The sequence below is a fragment of the Amblyomma maculatum genome, chromosome 9, assembly GCF_055883805.1.
Source record: "Amblyomma maculatum isolate TAMU_Amacu chromosome 9, ASM5588380v1, whole genome shotgun sequence".
Lineage (NCBI taxonomy): Eukaryota > Metazoa > Arthropoda > Arachnida > Ixodida > Ixodidae > Amblyomma > Amblyomma maculatum.
Genome location: NC_139352.1, coordinates 56933218 through 56954943, shown reverse-complemented (window position 1 = coordinate 56954943; position 21726 = coordinate 56933218). Strand labels below are relative to the sequence as shown.

At 45.3% G+C, this 21726-nt stretch overlaps 1 protein-coding gene across 1 annotated transcript; it reads left to right on the top strand.

Moving 5' to 3' along the window:
• The first annotated feature begins 9645 nt into the window (after positions 1-9645).
• LOC146179109 (solute carrier family 22 member 7-like) lies at positions 9646-20365 on the top strand. The gene is made up of 3 exons (XM_084580112.1): positions 9646-10248; positions 18452-19388; positions 19893-20365. Exons 1-3 carry the CDS (start codon positions 9646-9648, stop codon positions 20363-20365), a joined length of 2013 nt encoding a protein of 670 aa, XP_084436238.1.
• The last annotated feature ends 1361 nt before the right edge of the window (positions 20366-21726 follow it).

Here is a 21726-nt window from a genome sequence, read left to right as displayed (position 1 = left end):
CAGCCCGCACAGAGATCCAGCAGCGCACGAGCAGACGACTTTCGCAGCTACCGGAAGTGTGTCCGTGACGTCATGGTTGCAGTGACCGCAGCGAATGGCAGCTTCCAGCAAGCCTTGCCAGTCAACCGAGCCGTGACGTCACGGGACTAGGAAATAGTTCCATGCGACACCGCCAAGCGACATTCTCTCTGCCCGCGAATTTCAAAAAACGCTGTTTTTAAAAATTAATAATAAATCGCTGGCTTTGTTCCAAGGAGTTATACTTTGCGTTAATGCTCAAAAGAATGTGTTCTACCCACTGAACACGTTTATCAGTGGTTTCTTGGGGGCCGTTTCCGTTCACCTTTAAGGTTGTCCTGATTCTATTAGCGATTACCTCAGTAAATACCTTTTACGTAACAGATAGTAAGCTGATTCGTTTGTAATTTTTATATGGATTACGAATATCTGTCCACTTCGGAAGTGTAACGCTGCACCACACTGTTCCAAAAAGTCTATACCAAGAATTACTTCATGTGTTGAACAAGGCAACACTGTAATTCGGTTTGAAACGCTTGGCCGCCAATCGCAACGTTCGCGCAGCACACACCCAGGGTCACCAGTGATTCACCACCAACACCACGGATTACCAGAGTTGACTCGCACTGAGCATAACTTCACTCCAAAACGATTCTTGAATCCTAAACTCATCACAGAGACTGTTGCTCCAATCCTTAATAACTCCACAGTTTTGATGCAATGTGAAAATTATTAACATAATGAACATAATAATTCTCTACTTTTTTGTCGAAACAGCGCAGTAGGTTTCTAAGTACATAACAAAGCTAAACTGAAAGCAACCACTAGTAAAACCTATAAAATCACATTAGGAAATTTTCGAAACTTCAGTAAAACGGCGAGTTGAACGTAGTTAAGCAAGAAATAGTGCAGCAATGAAGACGAGAAAGTAGAAAAAAGACCAGACCAGCACTTGCCTCGTCTTTTTTCTACTCTCTTGTCTCCGTTGTTGCGCTGTTTTTTTTTTGCTTAAATGTTCGTAAATTTCGCACCTTTTCATCGCTGAAAAAAAGATTTTTTTTTTCGAACTTTGCCACGCTTGTTTTTCGGATGAAGTTGTTGTAACAGGGGATATGGCGCTGGGAAGTGAAAGTGAATCTGACAAAAATGTCTGCATTTTACTATCTTCTGCCCAAGAGGACCGGACAGTCCGAAGGTATACTTGCTTAGGCGCTGAATGGAACAACGTAATCCTGTTTGACAGCTTTATTATTGCTTTGCTCCGATGTTCGCATGACTACTTTGAGTTTCCAAAGCTCACATTTAAGCTGTTGTCGTTTATACTCCCTAACCGTTCTACTCGCATTAGTTGAATGTATATGAATGGACGATCATACAAATGAGTAGAAAAAATCATGAAATAATATTAAGAATTTTCGTACTGTATCTATACATGTTGCAATATGAAAGAGTAGATTTATCTGACCACGCTTCGTTAATCACCAATTTTGACGCTTAGTGTGTATAGTTTTTTTCCTGGATACTAAATATATAGGATGGGTTGATATTACAAAATAGTAATTAAAGCAGCAAGTTGAGCGATTTTGTACCAAGGAGGAGTCTGTACGGCAGAACTGTTCATATTTATTTAAGTTAGATATCAACTTCGATCCATTTTTGACGAAGCCAAATTTGGCGGGTCCAAGGGGTCAAATTGTGATGACAGCCCGTTCAAATCTTGGTGATGACAATCGGGTCAGCCATGCTTGAATTAGATTGCATATCAAAGTGGGTCGACGTACCTGGTTATTCATGAGGACACGTTTTGATAACTGTTTCTGCGGACACGCTTTAGCCACAGCTGCTGTCCACAGGTTAATTCGCTAAACTAATTATTTAACGAATCAGCTAAACATTTCACTGAATCATGATGTACTCCTACTATAACATATGACCTTAATCAATTAGTATAATATTACGCTTGCAATTAATGATTGATGGTTCTTGCAGACACGTTTGATGGCATGTTTGATAACAAGGTTAGTGACAGGCTTTGTCCGAGCCACCCGTGAGTCAAGAATACTTTCGAATTTAAAAATTGCAAAATAAAGGGATGCATTCCCCAGTTAACGGCATTCCATAGCGAGCGAGCGCAGCCTTTAAAACAATACGTCCTGCTCACTTTCTTGTAGCTTTGCCACATTGCGACAAATGCTGAAGAGGTGCACCCTTTACAGGCTTCCTCTAGAAGTGAATGGCTCTAACGCTCTCGTGTTGAAATCTTGTCAGAGTCGCGTTCACAGAAGCCGTCGGGAAGTTATTTTCCTTCACGAGGCTACTAACGCCTTCTCGGTGAAAGGACCCACTGCATTTCACTCGAAAACGGAATGTGCGATAATACCAGAGGCCCCGCCGCAGTGACACAGTGATTAAAATGCCCGAATACTGTAGCGAGGTACCCGGGTTCGAACACGACCACTGGCGGCTGCGTTTCAATGCAGGCGAAACGTAAAGGCGTCGGTGTACTGTGCGATGTCAGTGCACGTTAAAGATCCCAAGGGGATTTAAATTACTTCGTAGCCCTCCACTACGGCTCCTCTTCCTCTCTTTCCACTTTCACTCCCACCTTCTTCCCTTCCCTTAAGGCGTGGTTCAGACGTCTACAGCAAGAAGAACAGTAATAACTATAATCACAATCACAATAACAAGAGCAATTACAATAACAACAATAATAATAACAATTATAACAATAAAAACATAAACAGCAACGATAAAAATAGTAACAGTAACTATTTTTGTTATATTATTGTAATAATATTACTAATAACTATTAATTTGACAAAAACAAGGGTCCAGCCTAAATTTAAGTATGCCCAACTAAGTGGTGACTTGTAAATTTAGGTTGGCCACTCTCAAAGATTTGTTCCCTTGACCCTCAAAATTTCACTTCGGCCGAATCTAATAGAAGCGACATTTAAGCAATGGTGTTATGCAATGAAATAAATAATAAATAAATAAAATAGTTTACGACTATAAGAATAAACAATTCCTTGCCCAATATCATCAATAAATCACAGCCACTTCAACGAAAAGTTCAAGCTATGAATTTCTTTCTAGAACGTTTTAAATGAAACCATAAATAAAAAAATATATATATATATATGCTGATACTCCGGGGTATTTAGAAAGAAAAACACAAAAGAGAGAGTTTCGGCCCACCATCCTCGCGCAACGCTGGAAAGCGCGCTAAATTTTCCTCGGAACTTATCTTTGCGCATTCTGTATTAGACGTCGTTAATGATAAAAAAATAAAAATAGAAGGGTTCAACGCTGCTGAACCAAATATTGACCGAAAGCATTAGCTGCGGGTGACCGAGCGTTCTTCTTCTTCTTCTTCTCTTTTTCTTCTCCTCAGAACACATATGTAGCCTCGCTTTAAAAAAAGCCATATGAACGTGCCTTAGTGGCCTCTAGCGGTAATATGAATGCCAGGGTCCCAGCAAGCTGATTCTGACATAACCATCCGATGTGAATCGAGAGACCCAAATTGGCAGCTCCTGCCGACCGCTTGAATTGGTAGCCCAGCTCTCACCCTAGTGTCACGGGGTGTGTGACGTCACAGCGTCACGTGGGTAAGACGTGGCTACCGGCCGCGCTACGCTGAAAGTTCAAAACCTAGAGTAGTTCAAAACCTAGAATATAATTCCTGCATAGAGCTTTATACAGCCGGATTGACAGCGATAATCATCCCGCGTGCCAAGAAATTGTGCCTAATTTTCTTAAAACAGACATGGGCTTGTTTGCTCTGTCACAATGGCACCCGCACATGACGTGCAAGTACCATCATCAAGACCGTACTGCCTTCAAGGAGCAAAGGCCTGAGCTGCACGCAAACGTCTCATTGAGAACTTTTCAAGGCCACCAATGGTCTGTGATGTAAGCTAGATGCGGTGATGCTGCTATCACCCAGCTCCGACAACTGGGGATAAAACGTAGGCTGAGGACCCGCACAAGTGCATGAAAAAAAACAACAAAAAAAGCAACGTTTCAAGCTACTTCTACAATTTACATTGTATATGTGATATCGGCCTTGACGGAGAGCAACCGCAGACATCCTAAAAGAGACCTAGAATGTATGCAACAGTAATCCAAAAGCGGGCGGTTTTTAGAACACCGAGAAACGTACGGGGGAGCGAGTCAAGGTCGCAACCCATAGGAACACATCTAAACATAGCTTATCGACTGTTTTCCTCGTTTCATAGACCACCCGTTGTTGCTGGTGTTCATTAAATGTTTTCAAGTGCACTTAAGACTGTGGGAAAAGTATGCTACGCCATTTCGAAAGCAACCTATTTTCAAAACGTTTCTAGAAATTTGTGTTGTGTGCCCAGGCATGTCCACAGAAGGGCGACGATTCCAAATTGATCTTTGGCCCACTGCGTTTCCCCCAAAAAACCGCAGAAAAGAAAACTACAGCCAATTTGCATAGTTAATCAAATGCGAAGAAGGTGCATATCACTGCTTATCCCTGTTATATGTTTCCTGCATTAAAACACTTTGTTATGCTTAGTTTTGCTTTGATATTAAACGTTCTCATTCGTATTCTTATGGCCACGTGACGTTCTGATACAACCCGGAAGCGGATTCGCCACGCACGAGATTTCTTGGCCTTTTTTTTTTCATCGCGCCATCAGTCTCTCCTCGCGACGTCAACGAACCGCCGCCCTCTCACATCACTTCACGTTTTTGCTAGAGTACACCGTGACAGCTCTATGACAACCGCGTTGGCATGACGAGAGACCAAGACAAATCGGATTTTTTCTCACATGCCCGGCCTGGCTTTATTCCGTTAGCAGTGCGCTTTAGGGCAGGGAGTTAATGCTGTCCTGGAATAGCCGCCTTGATGGCTATCGCTTCTTGATGCTTGTGTGTGCCTCCTTGAATTCTGTCATTTGTAATAGCGGGGAATCATCGTCATCAGCCGGACTATACCTACCGCAGGGTGAAAGCCTTTGCCATACTCATTCAAATAACCCGGTCTTGTGCTAACTACATCCACTTTACAACTGCGAACTTCCTAACCTCATCCGCCCACGTAACTTTCTGTTGCCCGTGCTACGCATTCCTTTCCTTAGAATCCCATTTGTTACCTAAAGCGACCATCGATTTTCCTCTCTATCCCGCTAACGCGCCATGTATGCTGCTATTTCTAAATGAATGCCGATAATTAAATTGATATTGGTCAATATAGATATATTGCCACGTTATAATGACAGAGTATACTTTCTCTGAGGACGGAGATTTCACTACCTGATGAACAGATCAACAATTAAAATACAAGTATCTCCGTCATCAACCCATTTCAGAAGCTATTGTAAACACGTCAAGAGGAAGTTTTCGCATGGATGCCTGAAGGTAGGCGCCACCACCTTTAACGTCGCAAATTTCAGCACTTTAACTATCATGCCTTGACTTTACGACTTCGAGCCCAGCGGAGGCAATATATTTTTTAGCTAATTATACGTCCTTACAGCCGACCAAATATTAGAAAACCCTTTAAGAATAACCAATCATTTTTGCATCGAACGAAATTTAAATGACTTGGTCCACTGTGGCGTTCTGAGGCAGCGCCAGGACGTCGCTAATTACCTGTAATTGTTAGTGCGTCTTAATTTAGCATTGTGCTTGAAAGTTCTGTTCTCGAACGCAGCTGTGTCGGGGCAAGCAGCTGATTCCGAAGGTGATGTACGGGCTGGCCGCGTACCATGCCCACCGGGACGACCCCGCGAACCCGTGCGGCGAGGGCGCCTACCCGCGCCTTCGCTTTCTCAGGAAGCTGCTGCATTTCTTCAACGAGAACTTCCTCGAGGCCAGCCATTACGACGAGTGCGTTACACTCTAGGCTCTAATGATTTCCGAATCGGCTCTCGCTGGACATCACAAAGTCATCATGGATGGAAAGACATTCATATTGGGTTGCGGAGCGTCAGCTCTACAGCTAACGGCAAAGAGTATTTTTGGCTTATTGTTGGACTTGAACTTTTTAAACCCAGGGTCTCGATTCGGTGGCGTTGCCATTGATTCGCCGCTGAAGTGGACCTCAACTTACGAAGTCGCGTGCCAAATGATTCAGTTTTTTTTCGACCGCTATTTGTTGATGCCAATATTGCTGATTGGTTATTTTTTACATTCTAAACATATATTTTACCACTATAAATCGTCTTTTTTCTGTTTTTTTTTCGCTAAGAAAATGCGCTACTCATTCCGATAATAAACTCTACAACCTGTTTTTTCAAGCATGTGTGACTTGCTTAGTGTGTACATCCTCATTTAAGAAGGCTCACTTTAGCTTACGCGGTGCAGGGCTTACGAACAATAAGGGTTAACATTATTGCAACCATGAAAGCTTCAAGTACTTCACCATGCTGTTTATCTCTGCATACCTTGCCACCAGAATCAGGCGCAAGGCAACTAGAGGCACCGTAACTTGACGAATTCCAGCCTTGCATATAGCCTTCAAGGTAACTAAATTATTAGTTGACACTTCGTTTGGCTGATTTGAGAAGTGCGAGAGAGGGTGAACTCGATAACCAACTGCGGAGGGCACTAACCTGTTTTTTCAAGCATGTGTGACTTGCTTAGTGTGTACATCCTCATTTAAGAAGGCTCACTTTAGCTTACGCGGTGCAGGGCTTACGAACAATAAGGGTTAACATTATTGCAACCATGAAAGCTTCAAGTACTTCACCATGCTGTTTATCTCTGCATACCTTGCCACCAGAATCAGGCGCAAGGCAACTAGAGGCACCGTAACTTGACGAATTCCAGCCTTGCATATAGCCTTCAAGGTAACTAAATTATTAGTTGACACTTCGTTTGGCTGATTTGAGAAGTGCGAGAGAGGGTGAACTCGATAACCAACTGCGGAGGGCACTGAATGAAACGTGTGGACTGCTTTTTTAAACAACCGCCCTTGGTATATGTCATGGGGGCCGTATAAACAATTCCTGCCTTTTTTATTTTTTTGCGTACACTGCTTTCGCTAAACCTCCCCCATATCTTGCGGTCGTCGTTACCATGATATGTAGTCACTGCGTCACCAAAATATCATACAACCTTCTGGTATTTGCGCTCACATGAGAATTTGTTCGTTTATATCACCCATTCATTGGCAGGTGGCATTTTTTATTTATTATTGATTCCTTTTCATACTCTGTAGCCATACATCTTCTTCCTATCGTCTTACCCTGGATTCTTGTGTTGTTTAGCTTACCAGCTCGTCGAGCTGCGCTCAGGTTTAAGCCAGTCTTTTTCGTAAAAGTGTAGATGGCTTCTTTTTATTAATAAGTTTCTGTATACTGTTGATTTTACTGTTACATAAAGTTAGCTTTCGTCTGTTGCTCCGAGTTCGTCCTTCTCCCTTCCGCCGACTACACGTCGCCGGCCATGCCGACGGGAATTTCGTGGAGAACAGGTGTGAAGAAGGAAGAGAAAACTGGCTTTGTGTACGACGCTACACATTGGTTAATACCCAATGGTGGACGTGTGCCACTTTTCAAGAGGCCGACAACAATATAGAGCCCGATCTTTCTATGCTCTCGTTAATTGCATCCGCAAAACATACCTTCCTTTGAACACGTGGTACATGTGAACAGCACAATAAATAAATAAAAAAAAACGTTTTAAATCCACACGCCAGTAACAGGCGAGGACTCTACGTCGCACACGATACGGCTTCCGTTTTCACCGTGAGTGCCCAAAAGTATATTTTCTGTTGTGTCCTCAGATAATGGCACATGCACACGAGGGGGGATTGGCCACACATGTAACAACCTGAACTGGAAATCTACTGTGTGATACGATTAAATTATATACATTGTTTTATAAAATGCACATTATATAAAATTATATACAATAAGAGGCAAAAAGGCCCTACTGATTTAACAAGCGATTAACTTCGACTGAATTGTAAATTGACGGGAGATATTCTTCCAGAAACGCTAATACATTTGTGTAGTGCGGAGCGAACCGTTCCACTGCTGGAGCCCAGCTGAGTGGAGCTAAACAAGAGTAAATTTGTAATAGTGGAAGATGGAAACTTTTGCAAGGAATTTCAAAGAAGAGTTGTCGGAGGGAGGCAAGACAGCGAGAAGAGAGGTACAATAGATCAATAGTCTCAAGTCCATTGCAGTATGAACACATGGCTGACGGAGCACATTCAGATCTGTTCAAATGTGGCGCAGTGAATAGCGTACGAAGGTAGCTTTAATGAAAGCCCCCTTTGTGCTGGTCCTTGCAAATGGGTGAGATCAAAACATTGAACAACACGCATATGTGGTCCCGCATGGAGTTAATATTGGTTTAGCAAGGATTAGAGCACAAACTTATAAATGATCTTGTTTCGAGCGTTTCAGGAGCCCTCTAGCATCCGTTTCGTGCTTAATCGTGTCTCTTAGCCTCAGCCAGACGGTTTGTGACAGAAATGGACGTCGGTGCCACCTAAGCTGGAAACATCGGAAATATATCAAGTTTTGTTAGAATTTCATTTATTTATTTAATAATTTATTTATTTATTTATTTATTTATTTATTTATTTATTTATTTATTTATTTATTTATTTATTTATTTATTTATTTATTTGTTTCTTTATTTATTTATTTATACAATACTGCAGGCCTCGTTGCAGCCCAGGCAGGAGGGGCATACAAAGTACAGATTAATTACATTAGCAGACGTAAGAACAAAAGGACGAAATTAATTGCGTGCACAATAGCAGTGCAATCTACCAGCTGTGATAACAAAATGGGCAAAAAGGACACTCGGTCTTGTAACCAAACAATTTCCAAAACAAAAAGTTAAGAGTAAATGTACAAATGAACCGTCAGTATAGTTTAAGCAGTGAGAAGGAATATAACACAAATATCAATTTGAGTAATTACTAATTCACAAGAAAATAAAATCAGTAATTCAAACGGTCAATGGAATCAGTACTGTTTAGTAGCTACTTAGGTAAATTATTCCAATCAGTTATAGTGCGTATAGTAGCTGTTCTCCTGCATTAAGGTATACCGAGACACACGCCTCGGTCCAAGCAGCTAGAATTAAAAGCACATTGCTGCTTAAGTTCTCAGCATCTTGAAATGAAGCGTCTTAAAATTTACAACTACGCACATTAAGACTAATCGTTACATTTTGCCGGGTTCCCGCTTTTATATACCCTTACGCCGATTACGCAGCGTGTCACTGTGTCGCGGTGGTGCGCGCTGTATAGAACGAAACCAGGTCGAAGCACGAGAACTCGGTCTACAATTAGCCTGACATCGGCCGTTCCCTGTCTTCACCCGTTTCAAGCTCATCTTGCTAGAAAACCCATCCCCGTAACAAACATTTGCTTTTACAAAAAATATCGGCACAAATTTCTTATTACTGAATACATTTTGTGTCGCCCATAATATGCCTTTTGTATGTATTTTTATATTGCTGCTCTGCCAAATTCAGGTGGTTGTTAGTCGCATTCTGGACCCCTGAAGGAACGTGCATCTCCCAACGAGAAAGAAGAAATAATACTCGACCTGCTGACACGCCCGCTTATACGAGGTTCAATCTGCAAAAGGGATTACTGATCTTGGCCTTCCGAAGCGTTTGAATATGGCGAAGAAGAAAGGCAGGAGGCCCTCCACTGTCAAGCGTGATCGCCAAAGTAAGGTGACAAAAGGAAGTGGCACTGCCCTCGGACAGTCCAATGACCCTGGTGAATCAGTGAAGGCCACCACGGGTGTCCTGTCTGCCACATCACCCTTGTCCCCAGGGTCCAGGCCACGCGTGTTCTCCATTACCACATTGTCGTCCTCAGAACTAAGGGGGGACACCAATCCCAATTCGCTGCACCCAGCTCCCGTTGGAGCCATCGCCTTCGACGCCACCGTGTCACCGCTGGACCGCATCCTTATCTTCGGACATGGTATGTTCCAAAGGCTCATCCTGATCTGCACCCAGCTGGCGGTGTTCTGCACTGTCGTGCACGCCGAAGCTTCGACGAACCTGGCAAGGCCTGTAGACCACTGGTGCCGCGCCCCCGCAGCGTACGCCAACCTGCCGCCGGAGACGTGGAAAAACGGCAGCATACCGGTCGAGGAGGACGGGTCGTACAACCAATGCTACCGCTACGAGCCTCCTTTCGTTATGCGAGAGGCGATCTCAGCTAACTATAGCCGCAGGACTGTGCCCTGCGACGCCGGCTGGGAATACGCTGTAAGCACTACTCGCTATCTCAGTCACCTATGTAAATCTAGTTTTATTGCGAAAGCAATACTACTCTAGGTTTCGAGCCTTCAGCGTAGCGCGGCCGGTAGCCACGTCTTACCCACGTGACACAGTGACGTCAAACCCCACGTGGGCTGCCAGGTGCTGTCAGCTTGGGTCTCTCGCTTCAAAAGGGACGGTTATGTCAGAATCAGCCTGTTAGAACCGCGGCATTCACGTTGCCCCCATAGGCCATTAAGGCACGTTCATACGGCTTGGTTAAAGCGGGGCTTTATATGCGGGCAGAGGAAGAGGAAAAAAAGAAGAAGAAGAAGAACGCTCGGTCACCCGCAGCTAATGCTTTCGCTCAATATTTGGTTCAGCAGCGTTGAAGCCTTGCAATTTTTTTTTTGTTGGACGGAACGTTTCAAACGTAACGATTCAATGCGTCAATGTGAGTTAGTGCTTGTTTCCCCTACTGCGTACACCTGATCACGGTTAAAAAAAAAAGCGTTGAGCTCTTGCCTTAAAACTATAATTTAATTAATGGTTAAAGGGGACAAGGCTATTGAAATAGGCGTTTACACTACTTCGAGACGAAGAGCATGATATCGTAAAATCGGGTGCTAGCATATATCAAGATAAAATGCCAGAGCGCTCACTATATGTTTGACGCCATATGCATACCATGCTGATTTAGAATTTGTTTGTTTTTTAGTAGTTAATAATCAAACTTTGCTTCTAACACTCCTACTTAGAAGTCGAAGGTGGTGCTCCTGAATTCCTAATGCCTAAATTCTTTGTGTCATGCGAACACCGTCAAAGGAAACCCTGTCACGTCAAAGTCCTTGCAGTAGAAGACTTTGGCTCATTTATTGTAAACAGTTTCGGGCTTTCTTTCGCATTCTCAAATCGATAAACTGACCCACGTCACTGTCCTAATCAGCCTAGAACCTTGACAATCTAAAGCAGGATGATGTTCAGTTCGTAAAAGCATTCGTGTTTGATACTAACATGAAAATAGTCTCGCCGCTAAGTAAGAACTGGCATCTCAGTTGCTTCATTTGATATTCACATTCACTTTATTTCACATTCCTCTTGGTGCAGAAAAAATGCGAGAACAAGGAGTAATAGCTGCTTTGTAAGCAGGGTGGCTGAGGCCCTAGCCCTCTTTGATAGGAGCGTGCAGCGGCAAAACATGATACAAAAGTGAATCATTGGGAACGAACATAGTTCAAATATAGAGATCTGTAAATGGAATCAGTGTTTCTACTAATAATCACACATATTAAAACAGGCAAGCTTTACTTACATATCATATATATGTTCATTTTATGCATAGGTTGCAGTAGTAGAGTACAACGCAAAAATATAAACAGTAGTACGTGCAAATAACACCCAAGGATTTGTACAAATCAGCACGCATATACTAATGTCCAAAATTCTATACACCATACGCAGAAAATCTCTGCAACTTATGTATGTTTCACGAACAAAACCAGAAATATGAACGAATGCATTTAGATGGAACTTTTTCTTTAATATCACGCTGAAATAACCTTCCCTAATTAGTCACTTTACACTTTTGATCTTCTGAATTATCTTGCGCGGGCGGGTTTTGCTTTTGTTCTTATGTCTCTGTATATGTTGGTAAGTCTATTATCAATACCGTCAAGCGATGTTCTAGTCTATTGAAACCATTATTTATACGCGAAAAGAGAAATTAACTGGAAATATAAAGCCAAGTATTTCAATTTCTCGTGTTGTAGGGAACTTCCAAAGCTTGATTTAGATTGCACAGTGAGGGAAGCATCTATTTGATTTTATCAGCGACATTTTATACTTACCACTTAGGCTTAATTTATATAGGTGTAGTATATATGTAGTGATATATTAAAAAAAAGCTCAGTTGTATTGTCAAGTATAGTGGTGACAGTCCCAGTAGACACGAATGAAGACGCCGGCGTTGCACTTGAATTAAACGTTTTATTGTTCTGACTTGCGTCCCGTAAAAGAACTAAGAGAATTGGCGGCGGCGATAAACACAAACGTGCTCGCCGGTCGCCGAACTAAGAATGCCCGTTCGACTCTTCAGCGCTCAATTTAAAGGCGGCGAAGAAAGATTTATGTAAAACCGAGAGCGGTGACTTGCGTACCCTGGAACATTTTAGAAGGACACGTGCGTGGCTGGAATATTTTGAGATACAACTCGAAGAATCTTCGGCGACAAATGAAATGAGGTGTCCCGAGACAATGAGCGTGAACAAAGAGTACAGGAATCGGCCTGCGCGCTACAATCAGTGATAATGCCGCATGCTGGCGGCTGTCGAAAAAGAACAAATAAAGAAGAATGTTTTGCGCATTACTCCCCTCTTTAGAAGACATCGCCTTCATGCTTCAAAATAAACAGAGAAAAGCAAACATAAATGCTAAAACGTTTTAACATCACCTATACTTTAACGCGTGTAATATGGCTTCAGCTCCTCGACGGCTGTGTTATACGCAAAGATCACGTAGGGCAGGGTTGTGTTCTGGTCTTATGTTCTGCGTCGACGTGAATGACGATCATGTCTGCGATGGGTTTGTTAACACGTTCTGTAAGTCGTGCGTCTGCGGCTGGTAGGCAGATGTCCTCCGGTGGCTCGTTTGACTGTAGTTCAAGGGAGGCCTTGCCTGGGGTAGCCGTAGGATGATGATGGTCGCAGGTTGAGGTCTGTACCCTCACAGGAGGATTGCACGTAGTGCATCCTTCCTTCCATCTGACAAGGCAAGATAGCCTGAGTAACCTCCGCCGTAAATGATGATCCCTTGTCCGTGATGAGCACTTGAGGAGGAGAATGCGTTCGACGAAGAACTTGGCGACTTCCACCGCTATGCCATTAGGCAGCAGGGTTTTCTCTTCGGCGTAGCAGGTAAGGTATTCAGTGGCCACGATGATCCACTTGTTACCCGAAGATGAATAATGAAAGGGGCCGATGACATACATCCCAGTGTGCTGAAATGGCCTATTCGGGAGTGGTATAGGGTTGAGCAGCCCAGCAGGTCTGATCGGGGATGTCTAGCGTCTCTGACACTCATGGCATGTTTTCACGTTGAGGGCGACGTCAGCAACCAACCGCAGTCAGTAGTACTTCTCCTTGGTTCGCAATAACGTGCGCGCTAACCTGGGACTTTCAGCTGTGGGCTGATCGTGCAAACCCTGCGAAATTTTCTGCCGGAGGCTTTATGCACAACAAGAAGCTGCGCGGTCCTGTTGGGTGCGAAGTTTTTCACAAGGACGTCATTGCTTAACGCGAAAGACGACAAATGAAGCCTGAACACAGCAGGGGGAGAAGCGGTCTTGGCTTCCAGGTAATCGGCTAGGTCTTTCAGATTAGGGTCTAATCGCTGCTGTTGTGCGATGGCGCTTACCGGTCCCAAGAAGGCGTCTTTGCCGTCTTCTGTCGGGACGTCGACCGATGCTCGGGGTAAGAAGTATGTGTCGGAATTCTCGCGGGCAGATTGTGGACTACAGAAATGTTAAATTCCTGAAGACATAGGCTCCATCGTGCAAGGTGGTCGAAAGGGGTCTTTCAAATTGGCGAACCAGCAGAGTGCGTAATCGCATACCACCTTGAGTGGTCTGTCGTATATGTAAAGGCGGAACTTCGAAGTGGTCCAGGTGATCGCGAGCCACTGCTTCTCAGTCGTCGAGTAATTGGCTTCGGCTTTTGAGAGAGTTTTGCTGGCGTACGCGATAGCTTTCTCCTTTCTACCACTCTTGTGGACGAGAACGGCGCCTAGGCTGACACTACTTGCATCGGTGTGAATTTAAGTCTTAGCGTTTTCATCAAAGTGGCCTAGGACAGGAGGGGACTATAGGTGGCGCTTAAGTTCGTTGAAGACTTGTACTCGCGGCGCTTCCCATTTAAAAGGTACGTCAGCCTTTGTAAGCTGAGTCAGTTGTTACGCGGTTGCACAAAAAGTTCCTGAGAAATCGCCGGTAGTACATAGCTCAACAAATCTGCGCACAGCCGTTTTATCGGTAGGCTGGGGGAACTGTGCGATCGCAGTTGTTTTCTGCGGGTCTGGGCGAACTCCTTCCTTGCTAACAAAATGGCACAGGAAGAGCAGCTGCTCGTAGGCAAACTGGCATTTCTATGGTTTCCGTGTTAGCCCTGATAATTTGAGCACTGTCCGAAGCCTTTTCAGATGTTTTTCAAAGTTTGATGAGAAACCAACGACGTTGTTTACGTACACCAGACAAATTTGCCACTTCAAGCCAGCCAGCGCACGGTATCCGCTAATCGCTTGAACGTCGCTGGTGCAGGACAGAGGCCTAATGGCTTTACCTTGAACTCGAAGAGGTAGTCTAGAGTGATGAACGCGGTTTTCTCGCGGTCTCTTTCGTCTACCTCGATTTGCCAGGACCCGCTCTTCAGATCCATCGACGAGAATTACTTAGTGTTGCCGAGCCGATCCAGTGTGTCGTCGATGCGGGGTCGCGGGCAGGCATCCTTCTCAGTCATGCTGTTCAAGGGGCGGTAATCAGCGCAGAAACGAAGTGTTCGAGTATTTCTTCTTCATCAGAACGATAGGAGCCACCTATGGGCTGTTCGATGGCTGGATGACGTCATTACGAAGCATTTCATCGGCTTGCTCCCGGATGGCTTGGCGTTTTCGCGGCTATACACAAAATGGTCTGACGGAGAGGCCGGGCGCATTCTCTGCGATATTGCGGTACTTTGCTAACGGCATCTTTCGCATCTTCGATACTGGCGAAAAGCACTCGCAGTAGGTTTCAAGAAGACTGCGAATCTTGGTTTGTCTCCTCCGTGGTAGTGCAGGGCCGATATCGAAGATTGAATGCTGACCTTGGCCAGTTTTGTCATTAGCGGGATCGTCGGGGAGGGCGAAGAGGCCTCAGATGTCGGCTAACTAGTCGAGGAAGGCGACCGTTGTGTCCTTGTTGACATGCCGGTATTCGTCAGTGAAGTTGGTTACCTATAACTGAGCTTCATTTCGGAAATGGAAGATAGCTCTTGCGATGCCAAGTTCTCTGTCTAGTACCAACTGAGTGTTTCTTTCGACGACGCCTTCGTCGATGGCGATTTCTCTTGTGCCCAGACAGACGATCACGCTTTATCGGGGCGGTATGGTCACTTTTCCGTCGAGGACGCTGAGAGCAACGTGATGCGTCGAAGTCGTCATAGCAGGTATTTCTTTAACCGTCGAGAGCTTGATGAGCTTAGATCGGAGGTCGATGATCGCCCGATGTTCATTCAGAAAATCCATGCCCAAGATCACATCGTGCGAGCATTTCTGTAGGACGACGAAGCTGGTAGGGTAGGTTCGTCCATTTAATGTAACCATTGCGGTGCGTTGCCCCGATGGCGTAATAAGGCTACCGCCAGCGTTGCGGATGAGTTGGCCACCCTAAGTGGTCGTCATTTTGCATGAACAGAGCGGCGAACGTTCCACTGATGACAGAATAGTCAGCTCCGGTGTCTACTAAGGCAGTAGCCGTACGACCGTCGATATCCACTTCAAGGACATCTGTTTGTGTCCTTGCATTGCGCGTGGGCCTTGGCGTCCGATCTCGGATCTGTCGTGTACTGAGATCGCAGGCTGAGCCCACCGTTGTCACTTGACTGGGTGGTGTTGTCCGCTTGCATTGTAGCCACGTCGTCGTAGATGCTGTCGTCCTGCGTAGCTGTGGTGTAAATGTTGCAGCGCCGTCACTCGTCATCGGTGCGGAGGAACTTCGTTAGTTCGTCGTGTAGCAACGTAACTTCCAAAAGTTGCTGTCTTAGTTCTTCCTATAGGGGCTAGGAGACCTTCTTCGGACGTAAGTGCGGCCTGGCGGCGCCAATCGGGTGTTGTACGGTGATGGGGAGTGGTACCGACGGTTAGAGACTCTGCCCTGCGCAAGTAGTGTTCGAGTTCTTGTGGCCGTGTGCCAGGGAGGGGTCGCGGGACGTCGATGGTAAAACCGCGCAGGCCAATGCGTCTGTATTGACAATGACGTTGAACGTGGCCGGCGTCACCGCAGCAGAAGCACAGTAGGCGGTTCGCATTTCTCCAGGCGTCGCACTTCCTGCAGCTTGAAGGTCGTGCGTATGCTTGGCAGGCGAGGAGAAAGGGGCGGTGTTCAGGTGAAGTTTGTTCGCGTCCAAGGGGGCTTGGACGCGAGCAGTTAGGGTAACAAACTGGTGTCCAAGAAAAGGAAGGCGTAGCAAGGGGCGACATAAAGTTAGGTGGGCGGATGAGGTTAAGAAGTTGGCAGGGGTCAAGTGGATGCAGCTAGCACAGAACCGGGTTAATTGGAGAAATATGGGAGAGGCCTTCGCCCTGCAGTGGGTATAGTCAAGCTGATGATGATAATGATGATGATGAAGATGATGAAGGGAGCTTGGAGGGTAGCGTCGGGGTGCAGGACGGAGTAATGGAGCAGCGTAGTTCATTATCTGTTGCTTCTGGCGTTGGAGCTGTCGGAACCGTCGCTTGAGCAACGCCTAATGCTTGCTGCATCTCCTCGCGGATGACGTCCGTGAGCGATGCAACCTTCGGCTGCGTTGGCGATGGGAGGAATGGGTGAAGCTCTTCTGGAACCACTTCACGGATAATCTCACGGAGGGTATCTGCACTTGTAGCTGCGGCGTGGGAGTTTGTAGAGAACACTTAGAGAGGCCTTCTGAGGCGTTTTGAGTTGTTCGCTTGGAGGGTAGGCCGGACTATCGAGTCCGGGCGTCTAGGTTCCCTTCTATTGAGTATGCTTCTTGCTCGAATTCGGCTACGCTTAGGGGTGTATTTCTGACGAGGCAAGCGAAAAGTAATTCTTTAACTCTACACATCAAAAAATCTACAGCTCCAAATTTTTGTGAGAAATTAAGAATGCAACCCGCATAATAAAGAGAAAAACGTTTAGTGCAAACAACTTAAGTCATCATGCCAATATGTAAGGCTGAAAATGACTTTTTTTCCAGCGCGTTGCTCCTGAGGCAAAGTTTACGATATTTTTAGTAAATCAACTGCATGAACAAAGCGGGTTTTTAATAGTTTCTGCAAAAGCAAAGACTGTATACATTTAGTGAGTAAAAAGAAATAGATGACAAGGTCTTAGTGCGGAAGCAGCAAGTGTCGAAACTTGCAACTTTTTGAAATGGCAAAATCGGCGTTTTCCACCTCTTGTGGTATACGAGTTTTTTTCCGAGACAGCTACGCTGTATATTAAATAATTCAGGTACGTTCGTTTTTGTCAAGACATTTGTCCACCAAATATAAAAATTTCAGTGAAAACAAAATATAGTAATGGGACCACGATTACCGTTCTTATCTGAACACACCCATATACATACGTTCCCACTAGATAGCCAATAGAGTCTGTGCACAGTGTTATCGACAAATACAAAGGACAGTGCGATTTACCACGTCATACCGTCACTTTTTATTCATGTGCGTTCGGATTCTATTCATTGGTTGCGGACATATTTCGATAATGTTACTGTATTAAATGGGGAGGAATTATATATATATATATATATATATATATATATATATATATATATATATATATATATATATATATATATATATATATATATATCTTAGTGTTTGAAATCCGTAATATGTGTGTGGGAAGTACATTTCAGTGTTCATGAAGTTAGCAATATTTGACCCATAGTGTCATTATTTTCAGAGCACTGTCTAAGTTGCATCGTCCCGCGGCGCGGCGTACCGTCTTAAAGAAGCTAACAATGCATGCTCCTGACTGACGTTGGCAGGAGACAGCCTTGAACTATGGTATTAGATTTAAAATGGCGAGAATCGGGCCTAGTTGGTTATTCATAGTTTTTTCACCGCGCTAACACAAAGAACGCTCCGTGGTGTTGTCTTTATTTTCGTTCTTTGTGTTAGCGCGGTGAAACCACCATGTTTTTAACCTACACTATGCAGCTACACCTGTGTAGCAAATCTCCAATACATCTAATGGTTTTTACAACACTAGTGTGGCTAGTGTAGGTTTATAAATGGCCCTGTTGCCGGCGGGTTATGCGACGTCACGAGGCCACATAGCATGGTCGAGCTGACAGGCAGTGCCAGCTCGGTCATCTCCTTTGAAGGGGAGAACTCGATGTAGTTGAATGCGCCGCGAGTGAGACAGGCTACTCTTAGGCCATGCACATAGTCTAGCATGAGTTATAGTAAGCCACGTGTAGCGTGCTGCTCGCAGGCGTCGACTAGAACCTCAATCGTGGGCGAGTGGGACCTGGTGTGCGAGCGGCGCTGGCTCCTGTCACTGCTAACTGCCTCCTACATGGCCGGCTCTCTGCTAATCATGCCCTTCGTCGGTGTAGCGGCCGACCGTCTCGGCCGGCGTCCTGTCCTCGGGGCCTCGCTATCAGTCCTCATCCTGTCCGGCATCCTGCTCGCCTTCTCCAAGACGATGCCCATGTTCGCCATACTACGCTTTTTGATATCTGCGTCTGCCGACAGCATGGTCGTCATTTCTATTGTCCTGCTGTTCGAAGTCATCGATTCCTCCCGTCGCGTGCTCTACTGTAGTATCGCAATTACCGGAGGCATTTCGGCGGCCCACGTCTACGGGGAGCTGGTGTACGAGTGGATACATGACTGGCCCCTGATTCAGCTGGTCTGCATGGTCCCCACTGCGCTGCTAATAGGAGCCATCTACTTCGTGGAGGAGTCGCCCTGTTGGCTTTTAGCGACGTTCCGGATCACGCGAGCCGCGGACGTCGTGGTCTCAGCGGCCGAGATGAACGGCATGGACATGATGCTGGTTGCTAGGCGGCTGGACATCGTCATGGAGGAAGCTGAAAAAGCGAGGGCACTGGCAAGCACAGTCGCGGGCGAGACACTGAGGGAAGCGTCGCCGGCAGAACTCTTCACGAACCCAGCTCTTCGCAACGAGACGTTGGTGGTTTACGGCTGCTGGTTCTTGGCGAACAGCTTCTCCTACCGGTTGAGAGAGAGCCGCGAGAACCGCGTCGTCTACCACGCACTGGTCGCTCTCGCGATACCAGCAGTGGCCGCCAATGTGTTCCTGCTTAGCACCAAGGGGCGACGCCTGTCAACAGCGTTCAGCATGCTCATACTTGGCACCATGCTGGCCACCCGCGCCGCAGTTACGTACTTCTTGCCCAGTAAGTGTGTCAATTGTTTAACTCCAAGAAATGAAAAATTTCAGGGGTGCACTTATATCCGCTTAGATGCAGTGATGCGAAAGTATTTTTACTGCTGCTTATTACGTTGCTGCATGTTCATTTCATTGTGCCTTTTCCGTTTATAATACGCACTTGGCGCTGTAAGTCGAGGCTGGAGTAGTGTTGCTGTATATGCTCCCTGGAACACTAGGCTGGAGAGAGGGGCTTTAGGCTGGAGGTACGGTTGCTGCTCCCTGGCGAGAACCGCACGAAAATGCTGTGCTTAGGTATTTTGTGTCAACTTCGCCAGAAGGCGCCACGCGTTTGTCGAACAGGATATTCACTGTCTTTGTTTTGTTATCATGGTTATTATGTTTGCAGTCAATCAGAGGAATTTCAGACAACAATCATTAATAATGTGCAGACCTATCAAATTCGACATCCAGAAAACACTTTTTTTTGTTTTTGCTGTTATCTTGGGAGCGATGCTCAAAAACTCATACTCTGCAGGCAGCCGTGACATTTTGACTTCTCGCTTTGGGACGGCGGTTATTGTTGCGGAACTACTGGCCGTGGACTTGGCCGTCATAAGCCTCTACGTCATCACGGTCGAGATGTATCCGACTGTGCTAAGGGGCTGCGGCATATCCTTCGGCTACATGTGCGGACGTCTGGGGGCCATCGTGACCCCCGTCTTTGACGCAGTCGAGTCTGGCAGCATCCAAAGCACCTTGCTCGTCTCAACGTCCCTGCTACTTGTGGCATTCGGCGCGCTGGCGTGGACGGTGCTACCAGAGACGACCAAGGTCCACGCCATCAACACTTTTCGCGACCGTGCGGGCGACAATGCGGACAAGTGGATGCTCGACGCTCCTCTGACAATAGCTCGTCGACAGAGTCGAGCCAGGAGTCTCGCGGAGCGTCGCAGGAGCTCTGGCACCTCAGTGTCCAAAGCGTCGAGGCGGTCTATACCGAGCCAGTGATGAGGTAGCGCTGTTATAGGAAGGCGACGTTTGATTGAATCCCATTGGCTAAGCTTTTATTTTTTGTTTTAATTTTTTTCTTTCAATAATGAGGCGTTGCTTACCTAAATTAGCAATATTTTCCCCTTCAGCAAGCATGTTTTTAGTTTTTCATATTTTTATTTGCATTTGATTTGCCGTTAAACGACTTTTGAATCCCAAATAGAAAGAGATGAAATTTAAGGCGTAAATGCGAATCCGCTGGGAACTTTCTATGAGCTTTCAATTCTGCACTGTGGTATAATATGTTTTGTATCCTTATACTTTTAATGCATGAAAAGTGCAAGATCCTGTTTTTTAGCTATGCGAACCAGTAATTAACTTTCTCGAAACGAATCGGCACTATTCAAGAACATGCCTTGCGCGGAATATTTTCAGCAAAGCACGCGGCTAATATACACGTGTGACTGAAATTGCGATGTACGATACAGTGCGGACAAGCTGCGGCCACACGTGAACTCTATTCTTGAATTTCGAGTGGACCTGCCTCTGGAATGTCTCCTAAAGTTGTGGAGCAAGTGATTGCACAACCTTTCTCTGCGACATGATGATTGAAAACTGAAGTTATGCGTTCAGCCTTCAACCCTTATTTTATGGGAATATTCAAATAGGGGTTTGCTGTAGTGCACTGTTCTCAAAATCTGCGTTATTCTGGCAACCAACGTCATCTTTGTGCATTGTGCGAGATGTAGTGCTCTAACGAAAGCATTGCAAAAGGCTGCTTCCTTGCTCCGTTTCGTTCTAATATTCCGCAATCTTCGATATGAAAGACAATCCGGAGGTTTGCCGGAAGTGCGTGCATCAAGCGACACCAACTGAATGTATTTGCTTGTGACAATTAGGCTACAGAATTAACGCTGTGATTGTTGTTTGCTTCGAACTGGTGGAGTTGAAAACGGCGCACGAAACACTTTATCGGACCTTGCGCTCTTTTGCACCGATTGAGTGACTCTTTTTTCGTGCCTTATGCCGAGTGTAACATTACATAAATATAGCTTCCATAACGTTTCAGATATGTACAAACCCGCTTACTCTACAATGTGTAGTTTGTTATTACTATTTTTAGTTCTTTCGTACTTTGCTCGCAAAAGTATACTTATATATCTGCCTTACTTGTATCGGCATAAAAGTTTTCGTGGAAACTCTGTGATAGTTTATTAAAATCGTGCAATCTTCATTTACAGCGGTTTATATTAACAAGGCTGCTTGAGAAGTGTTTGCGTAAGCATGCTTTTGTTGTCAACCAGGTTATCCCAACAAACAGCCATGGCTTACTGTATTATAGAACCATGCCCTCTCATAACCAGGTTCATTCACAGAAA

What these genes read in the sequence shown, in the direction of transcription:
- LOC146179109 (XM_084580112.1), top strand. Translation starts at nt 9,646, where the DNA reads ATGGCGAAGAAGAAAGGCAGGAGGCCCTCCACTGTCAAGCGTGATCGC. An exon ending in ACGCCGGCTGGGAATACGCT is followed by an intron (nt 10,249 to 18,451) that starts GTAAGCACTACT and finishes TGCTGCTCGCAG; the next exon opens with GCGTCGACTAGAACCTCAAT. An exon ending in GTACTTCTTGCCCAGTAAGT is followed by an intron (nt 19,389 to 19,892) that starts GTGTCAATTGTT and finishes CATACTCTGCAG; the next exon opens with GCAGCCGTGACATTTTGACT.